This window comes from Geotrypetes seraphini, chromosome 7, assembly GCF_902459505.1.
Source record: "Geotrypetes seraphini chromosome 7, aGeoSer1.1, whole genome shotgun sequence".
Lineage (NCBI taxonomy): Eukaryota > Metazoa > Chordata > Amphibia > Gymnophiona > Dermophiidae > Geotrypetes > Geotrypetes seraphini.
Window position 1 is genome coordinate 64,041,947 of NC_047090.1, and position 23,197 is coordinate 64,065,143.

The 23,197-nt window shown below is 48.0% G+C and overlaps 1 protein-coding gene across 1 annotated transcript in view; it reads left to right on the forward strand.

Annotated features, from left to right (window-relative positions):
- The window catches only part of MCAT (malonyl-CoA-acyl carrier protein transacylase), a 55,715-nt gene extending 38,224 nt beyond the window's left edge, over positions 1–17,491 (forward strand). The window contains exons 3-4 of the mRNA XM_033953428.1: positions 2,300–2,517; positions 16,312–17,491. Coding sequence (XP_033809319.1) covers positions 2,300–2,517; positions 16,312–16,734 — 641 coding nt within the window. The 3' untranslated portion in view covers positions 16,735–17,491. The remainder of the gene's footprint in view (positions 1–2,299; positions 2,518–16,311) is intronic.
- Positions 17,492–23,197: the final 5,706 nt, after the last annotated feature.

Here is a 23,197-nt window from a genome sequence, read left to right on the forward strand (position 1 = left end):
GATGCATCGGGAAGGGTCCTAAGGCTCCGATTGGCCTGGACCCTGGGAAACCAGGGAAGGGGAAGGCCCATTTTAGACAATACAGCAGCTGGGAGGAGCTTGTCCACGTCCTTCCGGATTATTTTGAGGTAAAGGAGAGGAGACGGGGGAGGGGGGTCACTTGAAAGCAGGGGAGAATGGGCATCTCTCTCACTGGGGGGGGTCGGGTCACACAGGGAGTTTAGTGCAGTAGGAGAGACTTGGGCATATCTCATGCTGCGGGGGGGGGGAGGTTGCCGCCTTTTGGGGGGGTGTTGTGTTCGCCGCCGCTGCAGGGAAGGAGTGTTGTGATGCAGCAGAGAGAATAGGCTCTCTACCACTGTATCACAACACAGAGGCTTTTCTAGCACACTCTGACCAGCACCCCTAGACCAGTCACTTATTTTTGTTGCCAAAAGCTGATGCCGCTTTTTGAAAATGGCTCCGGCATTTTTTTAAAAATCCACCGGAGGACTCATTTCAATGTTGAAGATCCCGTTTACCTGTCAGTGTCAGAGACGGCTAGAAACCTCGCTAAAGACAGAGATAATCCCTTTTGATAATCTGCTGCTAAACTGCTTACAGGCTAAACTGCTGGAAAACAGTTTAGCAACAGCGTTAAAATTTTGAGAATCTGGGCCTGATCAACTACAAAAATACATGTAACTGATATTCTAATGCAATAGGTGTGTTTTGGGCAGACATGCTTGTGAGCCATGCAGAAGGAATCCATTCCAGCTTTTCAACACCTCCACTTTTACCAGAGGACTCTGCTGACCTCTTCAGTTTTAACTTCTGCATGTAAGCCAGAAGGAGTCTTTCTGATCTGATATACAATGGTACCTTGGATTACGAGCATAATCCGTTCCAGGAGCATGCTCGTAATCCAAAAAGCTCGTTTATCAAAGCGAGTTTCCCCATAAGAAATAATGGAAACTTGCTTTGATACGTTCTCCCCCCTGAGGCCAGAATCTCGGCGAGAGGGAGAATTAGAAGTCCTTGAGCATGCGCAGATGCATGCTCAAGGTAGGCAGAAGCCGGAAGATCTTCTAGGCACCGGCACGATCTGTGACTGCGTGCCGGTGCCAGACGGTGGGGGGGTGGGGTGTAAGTTTAAGTTGTTCGGGCGGGAAGGCCGGTTCACGAGGGGGGGGCGGTTCGAGCGAGGGGGCCTTTCCAAGCGGAGGGGAGAGATGCCTGTTATCGGGGAGGGGTGCTCGCAAATCAAGTCAACACTCAGTTTGCAAGTCAAAAGTTTGCCGAGTGTTTTTCTCGTCTTGCAAAATACTCGCAAACCGAGGTTTGACTATATCTTTTTTGTGTGTATGTGTGTGGTTTTTGGTGACTTTTGGTGCTCAGTGCTCCCCACTTCTGCCTGTGTGGAGGAGAAGCAGACTGAGGTTACAACTGTGGTAACTGTTAGTCAACCTTATTACTTACAGTGGACTAAGTCACATAGAACATCTCATCAACTGTTCATTTCCTTTGATCCTAACAGTTGGGACAGCCTGTGACCAAGAGAACTATTTCCACATGGTTGGCAGCCTGTATCTTTTTCTGTTATTCTCAGGCTGGGCTGCAACTTGGGGGTCGTGTAACAGCACACAAAGTCCAAGCTATGGCAGCTTCTATTGTTTTCTTACGTTTCACTCCTATTGATGAGATCTGTAAAGTTTAGTGCTCAGTTCATACATTCACGTCTCGCTACTATCTGGAATCTTTTTCCAGACAGGATGGTCACTTCGGCCAAGCAGTATTGCAGAATTTATTTTCTTAATGGCCAACCCTCCGTCCATCCCATTATAGTAAGCTAGAGAGTCCCACATATGAGAATATGCAGCCTGCTTGTCCTGGGATAAAGCACAGCTACTTACTGTAACAGATGTTATGCAGGGACAGCAGGCAGATATTCTCACAACCCACCCACCTCCCCTGCTTGGCTTCTTAGATTGCTTACAGAACTGAGGAACGGTGAGCCTACGTCAGGCGAGAAGGCACTCACGAAGTTCTAATATCTTAGTGATACGACACTTTTAATGCTGTCCGTACTGGGGCTCCATGGATGATGTCACCTATATGTGAGAATATCTGCCTGCTGTCCCTGGATAACACCTGTTACGGTAAGTAACTGTGCTTTTTGCACTGTTCAAAAAAAGACAAGAAAAACAGTGTTATAATTGTTAAATAGTGATATATGAATTTTAACCAATTATTCTAAGTCCAATAATGGCTATTGAATTCACCTGATTTTGCTCTCTCTTTTTATATATCTGTCTTTCAGCATTGTATGCTGTGAAAGTCCGGGCAGAGGCTATGCAGCAGGCATCTGATGCAGTTCCGAGCGGAATGCTGTCTGTAATCGGCCGGCCTCAATCTAAATACAATTTTGCTTGCCTTGAAGCTCAAGAGCACTGCAAGTCATTAGGAATAGAGAAGCCCGTTTGCATTGTTGCAAATTATCTATTTCCAGATGGGCGAGTCATTGCAGGGCATTTACAGGTAATTCCTGTTTTTTCAAGATATTTTGTTTGAAAGTCTCTGTTAACAGAATCTAACTGGCAAAATCTGCAGTCAGTAAGATTCAGTATGAGTGGTATTTGCTGTCTCTGATGAAACAGTGAAAATATGGTAAATTACTATGTTCATTGTTTAAGTGCGATCCCCAAGAGGGTAATTTAAAGCAATGGTAAACCTATTGTAAAAGTAGTAAGTGTTGCATATATATAGATGCTGGGTAAACATAAATAATTACTTAATAATTTAGTGCCAGGTCTATGCCTTGAAGTCCTTTCTTAATTCATGCCTGTTTAAAATTCAACCTTATCAGAATATGCCTCCACAAGTCAGAATATGTTCTGTCATGTAGATAAAGGGGGAAGGGACTTAATATACTGCTTTTCTGTGTGTAAAATGGAAACATGATGGCAGATAAAGGCCAAATGGCCCATCCAGTCTGCCCTTCCTCAGTAACCATTAACTCTTCCTCTCTATAAGAGATCCCATGCACCTATCCCACGCTTTCTTGAATTCAGACATAGTCTGTCTCCACCACCTCTTCCGGGAAACTGTTCCATGCATCTACCACAGTTTCTGTAAAAAGGTGTTTCCTTAGACTACTCCTGAGCCTAACACCTCTTAACTTCATCCTATGCCCTCTCGTTCCAGAGCTTCCTTTCAAATGAAAGACTCATGCGCATTGATGCCACGTAGGTATTTAAACGTCTCAATAAATAAATCGTAGTGACTGTAAAACAAATAATTTATGAAAATGTCACTCACCAGCAGTGGACTCAATTTCTCAGATCTTACATTCAATCAAAAAGGTGGAGAAAAAGCCTCAATTATTATATCACGTAGCAATCACTGATGATTTTTAAGCTAGCGTTGTTTTTGTCATTAGCAAAAAACTCACACCAAAAGAATGTAGGGATCTAGAGAGATTTAAAACCCACTACTGTGCACAGTAGAAAATAATTTTTTTTTAAATATTTTTAAGTTTTCATTTTATAATTATAATTAGTTTGTCAAAAAAGCCTATAGTTTTAAAGGTAGTTTTAAAGGCATTTAAACAACAACAGATGAAAGATAGAAAAAGAAAAACTTAGCTCTGGCGCCAGAACTTCGCTGTAACAAAACCAGCTTCGCCAGTAGCAAAAACCTTCTTTTCAATGGCGTTTAAGGTTGCAGCATAATCAACGGCGACAGGCCAGCAATTCCTCCTTCAAGATCTTGTTTCACCAACCGTTCGATGGTTTCTTCAGGGATTCAAAGCCAATACCAACTTCCATCTGGGCAGCATTTGCTAATAGCGTGCACAACGTCTCTATCGTATCTCCCTTTCCCGCCTTTCCTCCAAAGTATACATATTGAGATCTTTTAAGTGTGTCCCCAAATGCCTTATGATGAAGACCACACACCATTTTAGTGGCCTTCCTCTAGACAGACTCCATCCTTTTTATATCTTTTTGAAGGTGCAGTCTCAAGAATTATACACAATATTCTAAATCAGTGGTTCCCAACCCTGTCCTGGAGGAACACCAGGCCAATTGGGTTTTCAGGCTAGCCCTAATGAATATGCATGAAGCAAATTTGCATGCCTATCACTTCCATCATATGCAAATCTCTCTCATGCATATTCATTAGGGCTAGCCTGAAAACCCGATTGGCCTGGTGTTCCTCCAGGACAGGGTTGGGAATCACTGTTCTAAATGAGGTCTCATCAGAGTCTTATACAAGGGCATCAATACTTCTTTTCCTATTGGTCATACCTTTTCATATGCACCCTAGCATCCTTCTAGCTTTCACTGTCACTTTTTCAACCTGTTTGGCCACCTTAAGATCATCACATATGATCACACCCAAGTCCTTCTCTTCTGTCGTGCACATAAATTCTTAACCTCCAGGGTGTCCAACCTGCGGTCCCATGAAGTATTTGGTGCGGCCCCAGTCAAGGGCGATGCAGTGTTTTCCTCTGCTGCCCACGGGTGTTTACTGTCTTGCTGGCTCCCTCCTCTGTCTTGCTGCAGCGTTTGCGCATTTGTGCAGCCCCAGAAACATTTTTTTCAGCCAATGCGGCCCTGGGAAACCAAAAGGTTGGACACCCCTGCCCTAAACTGTACCGTTCCTTTGGGTTTTTGCAGCCCAAATGCATGGCCTTGCATTTCTTAGCATTTCTTAGCTGTCAAATTTCAGACCCATTCTTCAAGCTTCGCTAGGTCTTTCTTCGTGTTATTCACACCATCCGGGATGCCTACTCTATTGCAGATTTTGCTATCGTCCGCAAGAGGCAAATCTTACCTGACAGCCCTTCAGCAATATTGCTTATAAAAATGTTAAAAAGAACAGGGCCAAGAACAAAACCTTGAGGCAGACTACTGGTAACGTCCCTTTCCTCAGAGCGATCTCCATTGACCACTACTCGCTGTTGCCTTCCACTCAACCAGTTTCTGACCCAGCCTCTCACTTTAGGGCCCATCCCAATGGCACTCAGTTTATTTATTAGATGGCTGTGTGGAACACTGTCAAAGGCTTTGCTAAAATCTAAGTACACCACATCGAGCGCACTCCCTCTATTCAATTCTCTAGTCACTGAGTCAAAGAAATTGATCAGACCTATCTCTAGTGCATCCATGTTGCCACCAGATTCCAGAAACTTGACCATTCTCTGTTTTAAAAGTGTTTCTATTAATTTACTTACCACAGAAGTCAGACTTACTGGCTTGCAGTTCCCTACTTCTTCTTTATTTCCACTTTTGTGTAGAGCAGTGTTTCTGAATACACAGTACGCGGGTTGCTTGTTGGGAGTACGCGGCCTGGCTGCCGCAGAGGGTATTTCTATCTGTCCATAGAAGCCGCTGCGGCTGGGGATCTAGCCTTCCTGCCCGACCCCTACCTTTACCGAGGATCCCTCCCTCCCTGTCCACCCATCTCCCACCCCCGAAGCCAATCCAGTTCTTGTTCGAGCCGCACTCGCTCCTTCAGTCTTCAGCAGCACTCCTTAAAGGGATGGTGCAATCAGCGATTTGCACGCTGCACATAAGTAGCTGACCCGGAAACCTTCTCTCCGACGTCGGAGGGAAGGATTGTTTGTGGGTCAGCCACGTGCAGCTTGTGAATCGCTGCGTGTACCATCCCTGCAAGGAGTGTCGCTGAAGACTTAAGGAGCGAGTACGGCTCGAACAAGAACTGGGTCAGCTTCGGGGGTGGGGGATGGGTGTGCAGTGAGGGATCCCCGGCCGTGGCAGGGGGCGAGTAGGAAGGTGGGATCCCCGGAGGCCGTGGCAGCTTCTACGGACGGGCAGCTACTTATGTGCAGGGAGGGGTCACAAAATCAACATAGATGGAAGTGAGGGGGCATGAATATGGGACATAGGAGGGAGGGAATAGAAAGGGATAATTGTTGGGCATGAGTGTGCGAGTGAGTGTGCACATGGGGAAAGGAAGAGGAAAATTGGGCATAGAGAGAGGAGTGAGATAGAGATGCATGGGGAATAGAAGGATGAAAGGGAGAAATGTTGGATATGGTGGTGGAGAAAGAACAGAGGAACAGATTGAAGGGAATGCAAGGGGGAAGATTGAAGGCGATGCAAGGACATAGTAATGGAGGGAGAGATGTGGTATTGTGCTGGAGAGGGGTGATAGAAGGAGGGCATAGGGCTGGTGGGCAGTGGTGAGAAATGCTTAACATGATATGAGAGGGAGAAATATTGGATGTGACAGTAGAGAGGGTGGGAGAGATTCCTGGATCTCTCAAGACAGATGGACAGTGAGAGAGAGGGAGACATTGGCAATAGGGATGGAGGAGAGAGGAAGAAAAATTGGACTCATGGCGGGACAGAGAGAGATGTTAGTTGGGGAAGGGAATGAGGTCCAGAGGAGAGGAAGCGTTCAGGAGGCATAAAGTGTTGGACTCATGGAGAGAGAGAGAGAGAGAGAGTGAGAGATGGTTGGGGAGGACAGAAAGGAGGGAAGGAGAAAAAGAACACGTTCTTATATAAGAATTGCCACTGCTAGGTCAGACCAGTGGTCTATCATGCCCAGCAGTCCGCTCCCGCGGCGGCCCTTAGGTCAAAGACCAGTGCCCTAACTGAGTCTAGCCTTATCTGCATACGTTCTGGTTCAGCAGGAACTTGTCTAACTTTGTCTTGAATCCCTGGAGGGTGTTTTCTCCTATAACGGCCTCCAGAAGAGCATTCCATATTTCTACCACTCTCTGGGTGAAGAAGAACTTCTTTATGTTTGTACAGAATCTATCCCCTTTTAACTTTAGAGAGTGCCCTCTCGTTCGCTCTACCTTGGAGAGGGTGAACAACCTGTCTTTATCTACTAAGCCTATTCCCTTCATTATCTTGAATGTTTCGACCATGTCCCCTCTGTCTCCTCTATTCAAGAGAGAAGAGGCCCAGTTTCTCTAATCTCTCACTGTATGGCAACTCCTCCAGCCCCTTAACCACTCAGGGGAAGGGGGAGGGCAGAGAGTAAAAAGTTGAACTCATGGAAGGAGAGATAGAAATATTGGTTGGGGGAGGGAATAAGAACTGGAGAAGAAGCGAGCAGGAGGCAGAGAGAAAGAGATGTTGGACTGGTGGAAAGAAGGGAGAAATGTTGGATGTGACAATAGAGGGAGTGGGAGAGATGCATACTGGATAACTCTCTCTACTCACTCCCTTTGCAGCAAGGGAGGGAATGAGAAAAGGACAGTGAGAGAGAAAGGAATACATGTTGCCTATGGAGGTAGAGGAGAGAGGAAGAAAGGTTGGACTCATGGAGGGACAGAGGGAGATGTTGGCTGGGGAATGGAATGATGTCTGGAGGAGAGGAAGCATGCAGGAGGCAGAAAGAAAGAAAAATATTGGATACATAGTCAGAAGGAAGTGCAACTAGAGACATGAAATCACCAGGCAGCAAAGGTAGGAAAAATGGTTTTATTTTCAATTTAGTGATCGAAATGTGTTAGTTTTGAGAGACTTTATATCTGCTGTTTATATTTTGCACTATATTTGTCTATTTTTTTATAGTTACTGAGGTGACATTGCATATTTTAAAGTCATCTGCCTTGACCTCTGAAAAAACCCAAATATGAATGATAACTAACATTTTCTCTGTGTACAGTGTGCTTTGTGTTTTTTAAAATGTTTTGGTTGCCATTATGCATTAAGATTATGTTGTGTACAAGTGTTTAAGCCCGTTACATTAACGGGTGCTAGAGTAGATGTGTCTGTGTCTTTCTTTCTGTCTCTCTCTCTCTCTCTCCTTGACCGCTTTCTATACTCAGGCCCAACAATTGTCTCTTTCTATTCCCTCCCTCCTTCCTTCCCATGTCCTTAGTGCCCCAGTGCCTCCTTCCATGAGTTCAACTTTATACTCTCTGTCCTCCCCCTCCCCCTGAGTGGTTAAGGGGCTGGAGGAATTGCTGTACAGTGAGAGATTAGAGAAACTGTACCTCTTCTTTCTTGAAAAGAGGAGACAGAGGGGACATGATCGAAACATTCAAGATAATGAAGGGAATAAACTTAGTAGATAAAAACAGGTTGTTCACCCTCTCCAGTGCCCAAGGATAATTGATCGATGGAATAGTCTTCCACGTCAGGTAGTCGAGGCCAGTAACACGCTAGACTTCAAGGGACGATGGGACAGACAGGTGGGGTCGCTCAAGAGGAATGCTTAATAGATGGATTCTCGAGGGAGGGAGAGTTCTTGAGTGGGCAGACTTGTTGGGCCGTCGGCCCTTTTCTGCCGTCATACTCTGTTTCCTATGTCCTTAGTGCCCCTTCCCATGTCCTTAGTGCCCCTTCCTATGTCCTTACTACCCCCAGTGCCTCCTTCCCATGTCCTTGGTGCCCCCAGTGCCTCCTTCCTTATGTCCTTAATGCCACTTCCCATGTCCTTAGTGCCCCCAGTGCCTCCTTCCTTTGTCCCCCCTCACTGCCTTCCAGCCTACCTCCCGCCCTATCTGCCGCGCTAAAGCAAGCCAGTCTGCCTTCCTGCCTCCCTCCAGCGCCGAAGCCAAAACCTGCCCCCCCCCGTACCTACCGCCACTTCAAACACCCCCCCCCCCCGGTCCGCCGCCTCTGCTGTCCGCCGAAATTAAACCAAAAGGAAAAGGGTCCACCCCACACAAACCGCCGCAGGCTCCAGCTGAACGCGTCGAACACTGCCTCGGAGCTACAGATCATGGAGGCAAGGATCACGAACTTGTAAGTGCGCATGCGAGCTTAGGGTTTTATTATGATAGATGTATGAAAAATGGATGGAAGAAATTGCATTACAATTAGAGTTTGGGCGCGGGTACTCAATTGATATCTATTGGACTTACGGGGTACGGCTTGGAGAAGTTGAGAAACACTGCTCTAAATGTTCACCAAAAAGGCTTATAGTTTGCAAAAATTAATAGTGACCAGACATAGAACAAAAATAAGACTTGTGGAGGACATGTCCCATGAACTTGATTTTTTTTTTTTTTAATCCTAGTGTTTCCATTTTGAATTTTGAGAAACAGCATATTTAGCTCACCTATAAAAGTAGAGAGAAAATTCTTCAGCTCAAAACTTAAATTTCCTATTGATTCTAGAGAAGAGTGTGTCTTCAGAAAGGATGATGGGACTTTTGCTGTCACCTGTTGGACAAGTACCTAATCAGTGTGTTGTGGAGGAACCTTAGATGTGCTGTAAAAATTGGCCTGTATTGTAGTTGGATATTCCTGATGTTTTGCTGAGATGTTTTTCTCTTGTTATAAATAAACAGTTACAAAAAAAAAAAAAAAAAAAATTGGACTGCATGCAGAGGGAAGTTGGGAGTTGGACACTGCTGCCATTACAGGATGGAAAGTCTTGCTCTTCTTCCCATTTCCCCCATCCAAAAAAAAAAAAAAATCCATGGTCTGTTGGCAAGAGGAATTCACTGAACAGTGCTTCTTGCTGCCTGCTGTCTTGTTCTTCAGGTTTTCCCTTTGAAATCTAAACTTATCCCAGGACAAGCAGGCAGCATATTCTCACATGTGGGTGACGTCATCTATGGAGCCCCAGCGCGGACAGCTTTTCAAGCAAACTTGATTGAAGTTTCAAGTTTGCTACACTGCACCACGCATGTGCATGCCTTCTTGCCCACTAGAGGGCACATCCCACCTCGTGGTCCCCAGTTCAGTTTTTTCCGCGGAGCCAGAAGCCCTGTGGAAATTGAGCTCCTATTTTTCTGCCTTCTGACACCGCGTCTGGGTGATTTAGCTCGGTCGCTGTGCTTTATTTGTTGTTTTTCCTTCTTTGCCATCGTTTTATCGTCGGGAAAAAAAAAAAAAAAAAGTTTATTCTTCCGTTCGGCTCCGGGGGCTCCCGGAAGCCGCGGCCGCGGGACATCGTTCGTTCCCGGCCCATTTTCTTTTTCATGTCCCGTCCCTTGACGGGCTTTAAGAAATACACCCGGTGTGAGCGGTTACTATCCATCACTGACCCCTACCGGTGGTGCTTGCTCTGCCTTGGACCCGAGCATCCGACTAATTCCTGCGATCGGTGTTCCACCTTTCAGGCCACCTTTTCCGTCGACGCCGTGCCAGGATGGCGGAGCTTTTCGCAGTTGACTCCGCGCCCGGGAAGGCCTCGACGTTGGCCTCGGCTTCGGCCCCGGCCTTGACCTCGGCCTCGGCGCCTTCGGCTTCGCCGCGTCCCTCGACCTCGACCTCGAAGCCGACGCCTGCGACCAAACCTGCCTCGGGTAAGTCCTCTTTTCCATCCCCGACTCCAGGGTCATCAAAGAAGCCATCCTCGAGCTCCTCTGCGGCGGGTGGGTCGTCCTCGGCCCCGCCCAGGACTCCGGCCACTAATGCCCCGAGGGAATACTCGAGACCGAGGTCGCCCTCCAGGGAGCATCCCCCGGCCTCGGACCTGCCTACCATGGTCGGGATTTCGACGTTCCAGGACCTGCTCCGAGCATTGATTTCCTCGGAGCTGTCTGGCGCCCTCGAACAACTGCAGCGGGCTGCGACCTCGACTGCTTTGACCTCGGGGGCACCGACCTCGGTCTTGACTCCCTCGGTCTCGGCTACCGGGGCACCTCCGACCTCGGCCTCGACCTTGCCCTCGACCTCGGGGGCCCCGCCTGAGAGCAGCGTACGGCCCCGGGACAAGGTACGCAGAGTGAGACGAATTTCCTCCTCGAGGTCCTCCCGGGGTTCCTCGGGCGAGGCGTCGCCCGAGGAAGCCGAAGCATTCGCGAGGCTCTCCTCGGCGACGTGATCGCTCCTCGCCGCTCGAGGGCGAGGCCTTGCGGGTTTCGGAGCTTCGTCTCGATAACCCGAGGCTTCTCCGTTCCCCTGCGAGAGGGGGTTCTCGTGACTCCTCGCCGAGGAAAAGGGGGCGTGCCTCGGTCCCTCGGACGCCTGGGACGTCTCCCAGGGGTTCTTCGAGGCGGAGACGTTCCCTGACCCCCTCGAGACCATTAGATCTGGCCTTATGGGGCTCGGGGTCCGGTAGGGAGCCACGTTATTCTCACGAGGCGTCCCCCTTTTGTTTGGCGGAGAGGTCGAGAACTCCCTCCCCGCCTGCCAGGCCGTCCTCCTTCTCCAGCTTTGTGCAGGACATGGCGCGTGCCTTGGGCCTGGACCTCATGGCTGGGTCGCAATATACTAAAGAGTTCCTCGAGGAGCAGGACCTTCCTACTCCCCCCAAGGGAATCTCCTCGGCTGCCCCTGAATAAGGTCCTTCATCAGACCTTGCTTAAGAACCTGACTTCACCTCTTGCAGTCACAGCGGTGCCGTCTAAGATGGAGTCAAAGTACAGGACGATACCACCCAAAGGGTTTGAGAAGGCTCAACTCTCCCACCAGTCTTTACTGGTCGAGTCTGCGCTCAAAAAGACGCAACCCTCCCGGGTTTCTGTGGCGGTTCCGCCAGGCAGGGAGGGTCGGACCCTTGACAAGTTTGGTCGTCGCCTCTATGCCAATTCCTTCATGGCAACCAGGGTGTTGAATTATGCCTTTACCTTTTCCTCCTATCTGCGTGGCATGGTAAAGGACCTGCCCCAATATCGTGAGGCCTTGCCGGACTCCCGCAAGGAAGGGTTCGACAGGTTTATGTCCAACCTGCCTCAATTGCGTTTGTACCTTTTCCATGCGGTGTACGATACGTTTGAGCTGGTATCGAGGGTGTCGGCCTTTGCGGTAGCTATGCGCCGGTTGGCGTGGCTACGCACCCTCGATATGGACCCAAACCTGCAGGAACGCCTTGCGAACTTGCCTTGCGTGGGGTCCGAATTATTCGACGAATCCCTGTAGGCGGCGACCAAACGGCTCTCGGAACAGGAGCGCTCGTTAGCCTCTTTGGTCCGTCCGCAACCTCGAGCCACGCCGCAGAAACCCTTCCGGCCTCCTCCGAGGCGGTACCCCCAAAAGTCGACCCCGGCTTTTTCAAGGCCACCGCCTCGGCGCCCCCCTCGACAGGGCAGAGGGGGACAAACCAAAACTCCAGCGCAGGGTCCTGCCAAGCCAGCGCCGTCCTTTTGACGGGATAGGCGGATGGGGCCGGCCCCCCTCCGCCATCGCGCCCGACCCCCTTCCCATAGGGGGTCGACTCCGGTCCTTTTACGTGGCCTGGACCGAGATAACATCCGACGCTTGGCTGCTCTCTCAACTTTTGCTCTGCGCTGCCGGAACATTCACCGGGGGCTTGCCCATACAACCAGACTCAGCTCCCCGTCCTCATGGCCGAGGCCAGGGCCTTGTTGAGGCTTCAGGCGGTGGAACCTGTACCCTCCGACCAGCGGGGGCGGGGGTTTTACTCCCGTTACTTTTTGGTCCCAAAGAAGACCGGGGACTTACGCCCCATTCTAGACCTCAGGAAGCTCAACAAGTTCCTGGTCCAGGAGAAGTTCCGGATGTTGTCACTTCCGGTATTGTATCCTCTCTTGGAGGAAGGGGTCTGGATGTGCTCCCTGGACCTGAAGGAAGCGTACACCCATGTTCCGGTGCATCCCGCTTTCCGCAAATTCTTACGGTTCCAGGTGGGCGAGCTACACCTGCAGTACAGGGTCCTCCCCTTCAGCCTGGCCTCGTCCCCTCGAGTCTTCACGAAGTGTATGGTGGTAGTCGCAGCAGCACTAAGGTCTCGGGGGTTTCAGGTCTTCCCTTATCTGGACGATTGGCTGATCAAGGCCCCGACCAGGGAAGGGGTTATCTCAGCGACCCTACAGTCTATCGCCTTCCTTCAACGACTAGGGTTCGAAGTGAACTTTCCCAAGTCACAATTATGCCCGACCCAATCACTTCAGTTTATAGGCGCAGTGCTGGACACTGTTCGCCTCCGTTCATTCCTCCCTCCTCCGCGCTTGGAGGCTTTGGTTCGGTTGGGTCGTCTGATCCTTCAGCTGCCGATGGTATCGGCTTAGCGCATGATGATGCTCCTGGGCCACATGGCTTCTACGGTCCACGTCACGCCGTTCGCCAGACTGCACATGAGAATTCCTCAGTGGACTCTGGCCTCTCAGTGGCGCCAGGAGTGCGATCCTGTCTCTTCTCGCATAACGGTGACTCCTTCTTTGAGACGCTCGCTCCGTTGGTGGACCGACTCTTCGAATCTTTCCGGGGGTTTGCTCTTTCTCGTCCCTCCGCATCGCAAGGTTCTGACCACGGACTCCTCGGAGTACGCGTGGGGGGCCCATCTCGACGGTCTGCGGACCCAAGGCCTGTGGTCGGTGGAGGACCGACGCTGTCACATCAATGTGTTGGAGCTTCGCGCCATCTTTCTGGCGGCTCGAGCTTTCTGCCACCTGCTCCGCGATCAGGTAGTCCTCGTGCGAACGGACAACCAGGTGGCCATGTATTATGTGAACAAGCAAGGTGGGACAGGCTCTTGGTCCCTTTGCCGGGAAGCTCTGCGCCTTTGGGAATGGGCGATCTCCCAGAATATCTTCCTACAGGCGGTCTATATCCAGGGGGAACAGAACTGCTTGGCAGACAAACTCAGTCGGCTTCTCCAGCCCCACGAGTGGTCACTCAACTCCAGAGTCCTGCGCGAGGTCTTCGACCGCTGGGGGACTCCACAGGTGGATCTGTTTGCCTCCCCGGAGACTTGCAAACTACCCCGGTATTGTTCTCGGATGTACTCCCCGGACCGTCTGGAAGCGGACGCCTTTCTTCTCGACTGGGGAGGGAGGTTCCTTTATGCGTTTCCTCCTTTTCCCCTGATCTTGAGGACGTTGGTTCGTCTCAAATCATCCAGAGCCACTATGATTCTCATTGCGCCTCGGTGGCCTCGTCAACACTGGTTCTCCCTGCTTCTTCAACTCAGTGTCAGGGAGCCTCTGCTTCTGCCTGTGTTTCCCTCTTTGCTGTCTCAGAGTCGGGGGTTCGCTGTTGCATCCCAATCTTCAGTCGTTACACCTGACCGCTTGGTTCCTTTCCCCTTGACTTCGGTTCCGGTTTCTCAGTCGGTGCGGGAAGTTTTGGAAGCCTCGCGCAAGGTCTCGACCAGGCTTTGTTATTCCCAGAAGTGGACCAGGTTTTCCTCCTGGTGTTCCTCGCGTCATCTGGATCCGGATTCGGTCCCGGTGTCTTCGGTACTGGACTATGTTACATTTGTCTAATTCCGGCCTGAAGATGACATCTGTCCGGGTACATCTCAGTGCCATTTCGGCTTTCCATCGGCACTTGGACGGACGTTCTCTTTCGCTTCATCCTCTGGTGACGCTGTTTCATGAAGGGTCTAATCAATGTTTGTCCCCCTCTGAAGCCTCCTCCTGTCGTTTGGGATTTGAATGTTGTCTTAAGAACATAAGAACATAAGTGTTGCCTCTGCCGGGTCAGACCAGGGGTCCATCGTGCCCGGCAGTCCGCTCCCGCGGCGGCCCCCCCTAGCTCAACTGATGAAACCTCCCTTTGAACCTATCGACAAGTCTCTCCTCAAATTTCTTACTTGGAAGGTGGTATTTCTGATTGCCCTCACATCTGCTCGAAGGATTAGTGAGTTGCAAGCTTTGGTTGCGGACCCGCCTTTCACTGTGTTCCATCATGACAAGGTGGTTCTCCGCACCCATCCTAAATTTTTACCTAAAGTTGTGTCTGATTTCCACCTCAATCAGTCCATTGTCCTTCCTGTGTTCTTTCCTAAGCCCCACTCCCATCCTGGCGAGACGGCGCTCCACATGCTTGACTGTAAGAGGGTGTTGGCTTTTTATCTCCAATGTACCAGGTCTCATAGGAAGGTTCCTCAATTGTTTTTGTCCTTTGATCCAAATCGTTTAGGACATCCTGTTTCCAAGCGCACCTTGTCCAACTGGTTGGCTGCTTGTATTTCTTTTTGCTACACTCAGGCTGGTCTTACGCTCCCGGGTCGAGTCACGGGGCATAAGGTCCGGGCGATGGCAGCTTCGGTTGCTTTCCTCCGATCTACTCCTATGGAGGACATATGTAAAGCTGCCACTTGGTCTTCGGTTCATACATTCACCTCCCACTACTGTCTGGACACTTTGTCCAGAAGCGACGGCCGGTTTGGTCAGTCGGTGTTACGTAATCTGTTTTCCTAATTGCCATCATCCCACCTGCCCTTTTTTGGTTGGCTTGGAGGTCACCCACATGTGAGAATATGCTGCCTGCTTGTCCTGGGATAAAGCACAGTTACTTACCGTAACAGGTGTTATCCAGGGACAGCAGGCAGATATTCTCACAACCCGCCCGCCTCCCCGAGGATGGCTTCTTTGCTAGTTATGGAACTGAGGACCACGAGGTGGGATGCGCCCTCTAGTGGGCAAGAAGGCATGCACATGCGTGGTGCAGTGTAGCAAACTTGAAACTTCAATCAAGTTTGCTTGAAAAGCTGTCCGCGCTGGGGCTCCGTAGATGACGTCACCCACATGTGAGAATATCTGCCTGCTGTCCCTGGATAACACCTGTTACGGTAAGTAACTGTGCTTTATGGACATCACAGTTCTAACTTCAGAAGGAAGCAGGCAGAGACTGAGGCATCAGGAAGTAAGAAGTACTAATTAACTATCCAAATGCTGAAGTTATGAAGGGTTCATGGTAGAGGAGGGAAGGTGGTGTTGCTTTTGGGGAGGGGAATTGGAGGGAATAGAAGTGATACCAATGCCAGGTGGATGAGAGGAGAGGGAAGAGAAAGTAGAGATGCCAGAAGGTAGTGTACCAACACAAAATGATCCAGTACAGTGGAACCTCGGTTTGCGAGTAACCCGGTTTGCGAGTGTTTTGCAAGACGAGCAAAACACTCATCATACTTTTGCCTTGCAAACCGAGCATGTTCTGGTGTACGAGCACCTCCCCCCCCGCTCTAACCGGCATCGCACCCCCCGAACCGGCATCGCAACTCCCCCCCCCCCCCCCGCAAGAACCGCGGGAGGAAGGGCGGGCGGATGCCGCTTTCAGCACGGGGGTGCTTTGCGGTTCTCGCGGGGGGGTGTTCACGGGGGGGGGGGGGGTTTGCGATGCCAGTTAGAGCGGGGGGAGGGAGTGATGGAGCAGCGCCGGTAGCCTCGGGGGGGGGGGGGGTGGAACAAATTGTTCAAGTTTCCACTATCTTCTATGGGGAAAGTTGCTTTGATATACGAGTGTTTTGGTTTAAGAGCATGCTTCTGGAACTAATTATGCTCTTAAACCAAGGTACCACTGTATTAGGTGTGTCGCATCATTAAAAAAAAGTTGGAATCCTACTGTCCTAGAAGCCTGTCACTGGTTAGAGCTTGATAGCTTTATGGTTATCACAGGTTATTGAGTCAGCCTTATCTTTAAAGAGGGACAGGTTCAACTAATTTCATTTTGTTTTATTTTATATGACATAGTTCTTTTTATTGCAGGCACTGCAGTTTTTACAGAAGAATTCTCGAACGTATCATTTTTTACATACTAAAATGCTGCAAGTGAGTGGAGCTTTTCATACCCGTCTCATGGAACCAGCTTTGGAGCCTTTGGCTGAAGTGCTGAAGAAGATAAACTTTCAAAAACCATTTATTTCGGTTTATTCAAATGTTGACGGTAAAAAGTACAGGCATACTGAGCATATTCATTGTTTATTAGCGAAGCAGTTGGTTTCACCAGTAAAGTGGGAGCAGACAATGCATGCAATCTATGAAAGAAAACAAGGGATACAATTTCCTCAAACATATGAAGTAGGGCCTGGAACACAGCTGGGAACAATCCTGAAAACCTGCAATCTAAAGGCCTGGAACTCTTATAGGCATGTGGATGCTGTAGAAGATGATGAACCCCAAGACCCGTAGAAGTCCAGTTGGCCAGTGTCCTATTCTGATAGTCATGTGTCCATGAATTTTTATTGAATGCACAAGAATTTGTATATGCAATTTCCATTTAGTAGACTAAAATTAACCTTTTCCTATCGTAATAAATTTTACGTTACGCTGGTTCCAATCGTAATTATTTTAGCAAAGTTTTGTATTATTTACCATTATCATTTACGGCTATTGTAAACATAATGTAAATAAGTGATAAGTCTGTAAATTCAAATATTTTGTGGTCCTGTCGTGTACAGTATGTCCCATGCCATGGGACATATGATGGCAATGACATTTTTGGAATATCCTGTCAGCCGGGACACACGATAGGAAAAGGTTAATGCCTCTGGGAGGATACTATTAACTTATTCTATAATAGTTTGTCTAATGATACACCAGCAGAGATTGCAGTTAACACATCCAGTGTTCCTATTCATATCAAAGTTTCTCATAATTTGGCTGCAGCAGTTATGAAATGTTTGACATACAAATATGAATTTTAATGTCTTGTTTTAGGAAAGAATTATCCTTCCAACAATTAAGGATGCTTTTAAAGACTCAGAATAAATACTTGTAAATGTCTAGAACTAACACTTTTGTTTAAATATGCATTTCAATACTTAACATTAGGTATATACTTGAAAAGTAATAAGTTACGGAAATAAGTAACCATAAAGAAAAAGGAAAAAAAAATGTTGGCTCAGATATAAACCAGAAAAGAAAAGGGGAGAGGCCAGTAGCAAACCAAGAGCAGAAAAAAATTAGATAATCATGTTTAAAAGAAAAAAGACAAGATCATTATAATGTACATTGACATCTGGCTAATTATTATATTGCACTGTCAGCTTTTAAATAACACAGGCCAACCAAAAAAATGTTTTTTTCTTGTTGCCTTAGGTTTTTTGCACTTTTTCTGGGGTTACTTGGGGCACTGATTCAGAAAATTGCATTGGATAAGACCGCATCAGCTCTAGTTTCCTAGATATGGTTGAATTTAAGTCTTTAGGATAGTAGAGCCAAACATGAACATTGGGCAAAAAAAGATTATTGTGCTCAAGATTCGAGCAGTACAAATTCCACTCCTGGTCAACAAACTGAAAGAAAGGATTTGCCATTTTCAATGGGGTTCTTTTCTAAAGAAACATAGGTTTACTGAATATCTTATTGTTTAATATTTTTTGCTTAGTGTTCTACTATTTCATAAGTGGCTTAAAACAACATACTTTATATCTCTAAGCCATATTTTTTTAGGCTCAATTCCAAGTCCAGCTTTAATGTTTTGACTGCACTAACCTGTTTTTCTGATCTGGATAGTTATGGGTTTGAACAAATAGCTTGTTCTTCTTTCTAGCTTGCCCAGTTTGCTACATTGCTCAGTTCCTGTTTCTTCCATTGTGCTTGTCTAAACCCATCATACTCATAATTTCAGACATGAATGTTGGTTCCTCTTCACAAACATTTTCCCAGTATCACATCACAGAAATGAAGCAAGCCTCCATTCCCCCACCCTACAGCCCATTAATTGCCTCCTCGCTCTCCTTCAAGCCTGGTCTCTGATTGCCTTTATATATTTGCCTCTGGGTCTAGAAACAGAAGTGAAGTGTGGCATCAGAGCACATCTGCATTAGGAAATTGGATGAAATATTCAGAATGACTAAAAAAGATGGTGTAAAGCTACACACAGAAGCAATGGCCATGCCAACTGAGATACGAGCAGGAACATGAAGATGAGATTGGGGTGAGGGAAAGAGAGAAGAGGTGAGGTCATGGAGAGGGATGTAAAGAAGATGAAAGGGTTACATTTGCTGGGGAGAAGATGGAGAGAGGTGATAGCAGCAGAAAGATGAAAGCAACAGATTGATAGAAAAGAAATTGGGGGAAATGAGCAAAAGAAAAAAAGTTAGGGAGAGAACAGAGGCAGCACTTCAGTATACAAAAAGAACCGCTTTTAAGAAGCGACCCCCCCCCCCTGGTGTTTTTCCCTCCCCCCTTTCCCCATCATTCATTTTTATTTTAGTTAAAGATGTAATTATAAACTTTACTGTTCTCCCTCAAAATCGTATATGGCATTGTTTTCGTCTGTTTTATATCCAACCTTTTATTTTACCCCATTCTTAAATTTATTCTAACGTTTTTAGCTTTGTAAACCGGCCAGATACATGTTGATGGTCGGTATATTAAAATGTAAATAAACTTGGTAAACTTTGAAGGAGGAGTTAAAAGAAAGTAAGTTGCAGAGGATCAGTATGGAGGAGCAGGAAGACAATGTGGGAGAAGGAAAAGGATGGTAAAGGGTTGTGAAAAATAGAAGATAATTGGCTTTGAGGAAGAAGGCATGCAAATACTGCAGATATAAGAGAGAGATTGGAAAAAGAAAATAAGGACAGAAATAGAGGTTTAAAGAATGTTTTCTTTCAATAACTAGATGAGACAGAACAGAGAAGGATAAATATTACACACAGAAAAGGTTGTGAAAATAGTTTTTTTGTCAGTAGTTCTGTAATTTAAACAGTTGCTAAACACAATTTTTCATGTATAGCAGTAGCCAAGGTTTTTCTGTAAAATAATTCCTGGAGAAAACCACCACCATCTAGAATAGGCATGAATATGCACATAATCTAATCTAATCTTCCATTTGTGCGTCGCACATACCTATACTTGCTAATACACAAAATCATTCATTTCTTGGAATCTCAATATCTAGCAGCCAGACTACATTACCATACACCAGCACATGCCATGCATAACTGTTGGAAATACCCTCCTTCAGAAACATCAAATACAAAAGCATTAGGACAAGAATGTTAGTGATGGTTCCAATTAGTGGTGCCCGATTCATGATTCGAATCGATTCACCGATTCATTTTGAGTGAATCGGTTCGAATCGATTCACCGATTCATTTTGAGTGAATCGGTTTGAATCGATTCAAAAACAAACAAAAAAAAATTGGCCTCCCGATTCGGCAACTGACCCTCCCCCCTTCACCCCCTAAAGCAGGATCGGCAGCGTTGCCTCTTGCTGGCCGGCCGCTGCTGCTCCTGCTTTAGAGGGCGAGGGGGGAGTGTCAGTTGGGAAGTGCTTCTGTCCGACTTCCCCCCTATCTTCCTGGCATCAGTTTACCTCATTTCATCAGCCTGCATAAGATCGCTAGTGCTAGCGATCTTTGCAAGCTGCCATCGGGTCTTCCGAGCTGCCTTCTCTCTGCCACGGTCCCGCCCCTCCTCTGACGTCAGACCTCCCTCTGGCCAGACTTGCAGATATAGGTACAGGGAGTGTTCGGGGGGGGGGTCATGTGATTGAAGGGGTGCTGGCAGGAGGGAGTGGGCATCCCTCCTGCCGGCTGTGGGGGTCTCTGCAGCAGCTAGCTCAGTTGATCACGGCAGGGGAATTCTCCCCTTCCCCCATCAGCTGAGTAATAGGGTCTCCCCAAAGCTGCAATTCTGTAACCGGGCTCTTGAATGATTGATAGGCAATCTGGGCATTGGGGAGTCCCTGTCGCTCAGCTGATGGGAAGGGGGGAATTCCCCTGCCATGATCAACTGCTGCAGTCCAACGGCAAAGATAGGTGCCTGAAAGGAAGACCAGGGTTTTCAAGGCCTACATTTCAGCCACCCATCATGGTGTGTATCGTGGCTGAGTAGCCACTTTAGCCCACCAATCGCCACTACCAGCGTTGGCCACACCTACTTTGATGTTCTGTGGCCTAAAGCGGCTACCTAGCCGCGATTCCAGCAGCCATTTCAGCCACCTTATATTTAGGCATCGGTAGGCGCTTCAACACTGCTGTTTCTGACTGCATTTTTCAATTACTTAGGCATCTGCAGGGCGCCTACTGATGCTTAAGTTTAGGCGCTGGTTATAGCATGTCCACCTCAGTTTTTAAGGATTATTATAATGAACTTGCATAAAAGAGATTTTGCATACAATGAACCTCCAATATTCATACATTATGGTAATCTTGAAAACCTTATTAGCTTAGATGTGCCTCCCAAAAAAGGTTGAGATGCATCCTTCTTATCAACCAAATACCTAACTTTGAATGTTCTAGCACTTCAATAACTAAATTTAAGCTACAGCAAAAGAATTTAAGACTTTAAACAAGCTAATGATGATTTTTTTTATTTTTCTATTTAAACTAGATTTTTAGCAATAAACCCACCTATTCCCTTCTATCCTAAACCTTAAGTCACCACATTTCCCAGCAAATTAATGCTCATTTACCCATGGATGCTTTGCCCTCAATATTTCCTTAGAAGAGATGATTTGAATACAAATATATTTGAATAGTCCAGTGAAAAGCTTCTGCAAGCTCTTTGTTGACTCATATTACAAAAGTGAATTTATGATTCTCAATCAGCAATGAGACCTATACAATTTTACTTTTTGTTTTTGCATTTCTGAAAATTTGTAGTGGATTATATTCATATGGAAGACTTGGTGACATGTATTAGAATCTCTTACTGCACAGAGACTATATGGAACTCTCAAAGGAATTTTGCCATGTGACTTTCCATGCCACCCTTCTTAACAGTATTAGAGCAGTTTATAATCATCCAGTTATTAAAAATGACAATTGAAAGAGGAAGAAACAGATAAAGAGATGATGGGAGGAACTAGAATGAAGGAAGAAAGAGGAAGATGAAGGAATGCCTGGGGAATATAATAGGAGTTCTACATTACTTCCCAAATCATCAGAATACTGACATTGCCCATTAATTGGAAAATACTATAGGAAAGAAATATGCCTTTAATCCAGTTTTAAATCTAGTGATGGAAAAGTGGTGGTGCAATACCTTACCACCTTTCTAGAAACTACCATTTGCCTCCATCTTTGACAATACAGTTTTAGGAAATCACTCAGTAAGTACTGAGCTGACATTGGTGATAACGTTAAATGGGATCTATGTGGCCTTAGACGCTGAAAAGAATGTATTGCTGATTCAGTTGGATTTAAGTGCTGCTTTTGATATTTATTGGCTATGCCCTTCATTTGGTAAGTATTGCAGGACAGCTATTAAGTGGTTTTGCTTCTTCCTTTCCTCTTGCTCATTCAGAATTATATCAGTGTGCATCCTTTTTATTGCAGTATACCTAAAGGATCTTATCCCAGGACAAGCAGGCATGATATTCTCACATGTGGGTGATGTCATCTACGGAGCCCCAGCGCAGACAGCTTTTCAAGCAAACTTGATTGAAGTTTCAAGTTTGCTACACTGCACCACGCATGTGCATGCCTTCTTGCCCACTAGAGGGCACATCCCCAGCTCAGTTCAGTTTTTTCCGCGGAGCAAGAAGCCCTGTGGAAATTGTGCTCTATAGCTTTTGCCTTCTGACACCGCGGCTGAGTGTATTCGCTCGGTCGCTGTGCTTGCTTTGTTGTTTTTATTAGTTCGTCTGTTAGTTTTCGTCAAAAAAAAAAAAAATTTGTTCCGTTCGGCTCCGGGGGCTCCCGGTAGCCGCGGCCGCGTAACCTAGTTCGTTCCCGGCCCTTTCGGTTTTCATGTCCCGTCCCTTGACGGGCTTTAAAAAGTGCACCCGGTGTGATCGGTTGCTCTCTATTACCGATCCACACCGGTGGTGCTTGATCTGTCTTGGTCCTGAGCATCCTACGGATTCCTGTGATAGGTGCTCTACTTTTCAGTCTAGAGCTCTCCGCCGACGCCGTGCCCGAATGGCGGAGCTCTTCGCTGTGGACTCCGCGGCGGGGAAGGCCTCGGCTTCGGCCCCGGCCTTGACCTCGGCCTCGGGTCCCTCGACCTCGCCGCGGACACCGGCTTCATCCAAGTCTACTACCTTGAAGCCTGCCCAGGGTAAGTCCTCACTTCCTTCCTCGACTCCAGGATCTGCGACGAAGCCATCCTCGGGCTCCTCGACGGCGGGTGGGTCGTCCTCGGCCCCGCCCCGAGCGTCGAAGTCAGGTGCCCCGAGGGAATACTCGAGACCGAGGTCGCCCTCCAGGGAGCACCTGCCGGCTCCGGACCTACCGGCCATGATGGCGGTTCCGGTCTTCCAGGACTTGCTCCGAGCGCTTATTGCCTCGGAGCTTTCCGGGGCCCTCGCGCACCTGCAGCCGGCTTCGGCCTCGACTGCCCCGGCGTCGACGGCCTCGGTCTCAGTACTCTCGGCTTCGGCCCCCGGGGCCCTCCCGGCCTCAACCCCGACCTTGCCCTCGACCTCGGTCTCGGTTGATCAGCCTGAGCGGAGCGTGCGGCCTCGGGACAAGGTGCGTCGGGTTAGGAGGATCTCTTCCACTTCCTCTTCGTCGAGGTCCTCCCGGGGCTCCTCGGGCGAGGCGTCGGCCGAGGAAGCCCAAGCGTTCTCGGGGTTCTCCTCGGAGACGTGGTCGCTCCTCGCCGACCGGAGGTGAGACGTTACGTGTCTCGGAGCTCCGCCTCGACAATCCGAGGATTTTCCGTTCCTCCGAGGGAGGGGGTTCGAGAGACTCCTCGC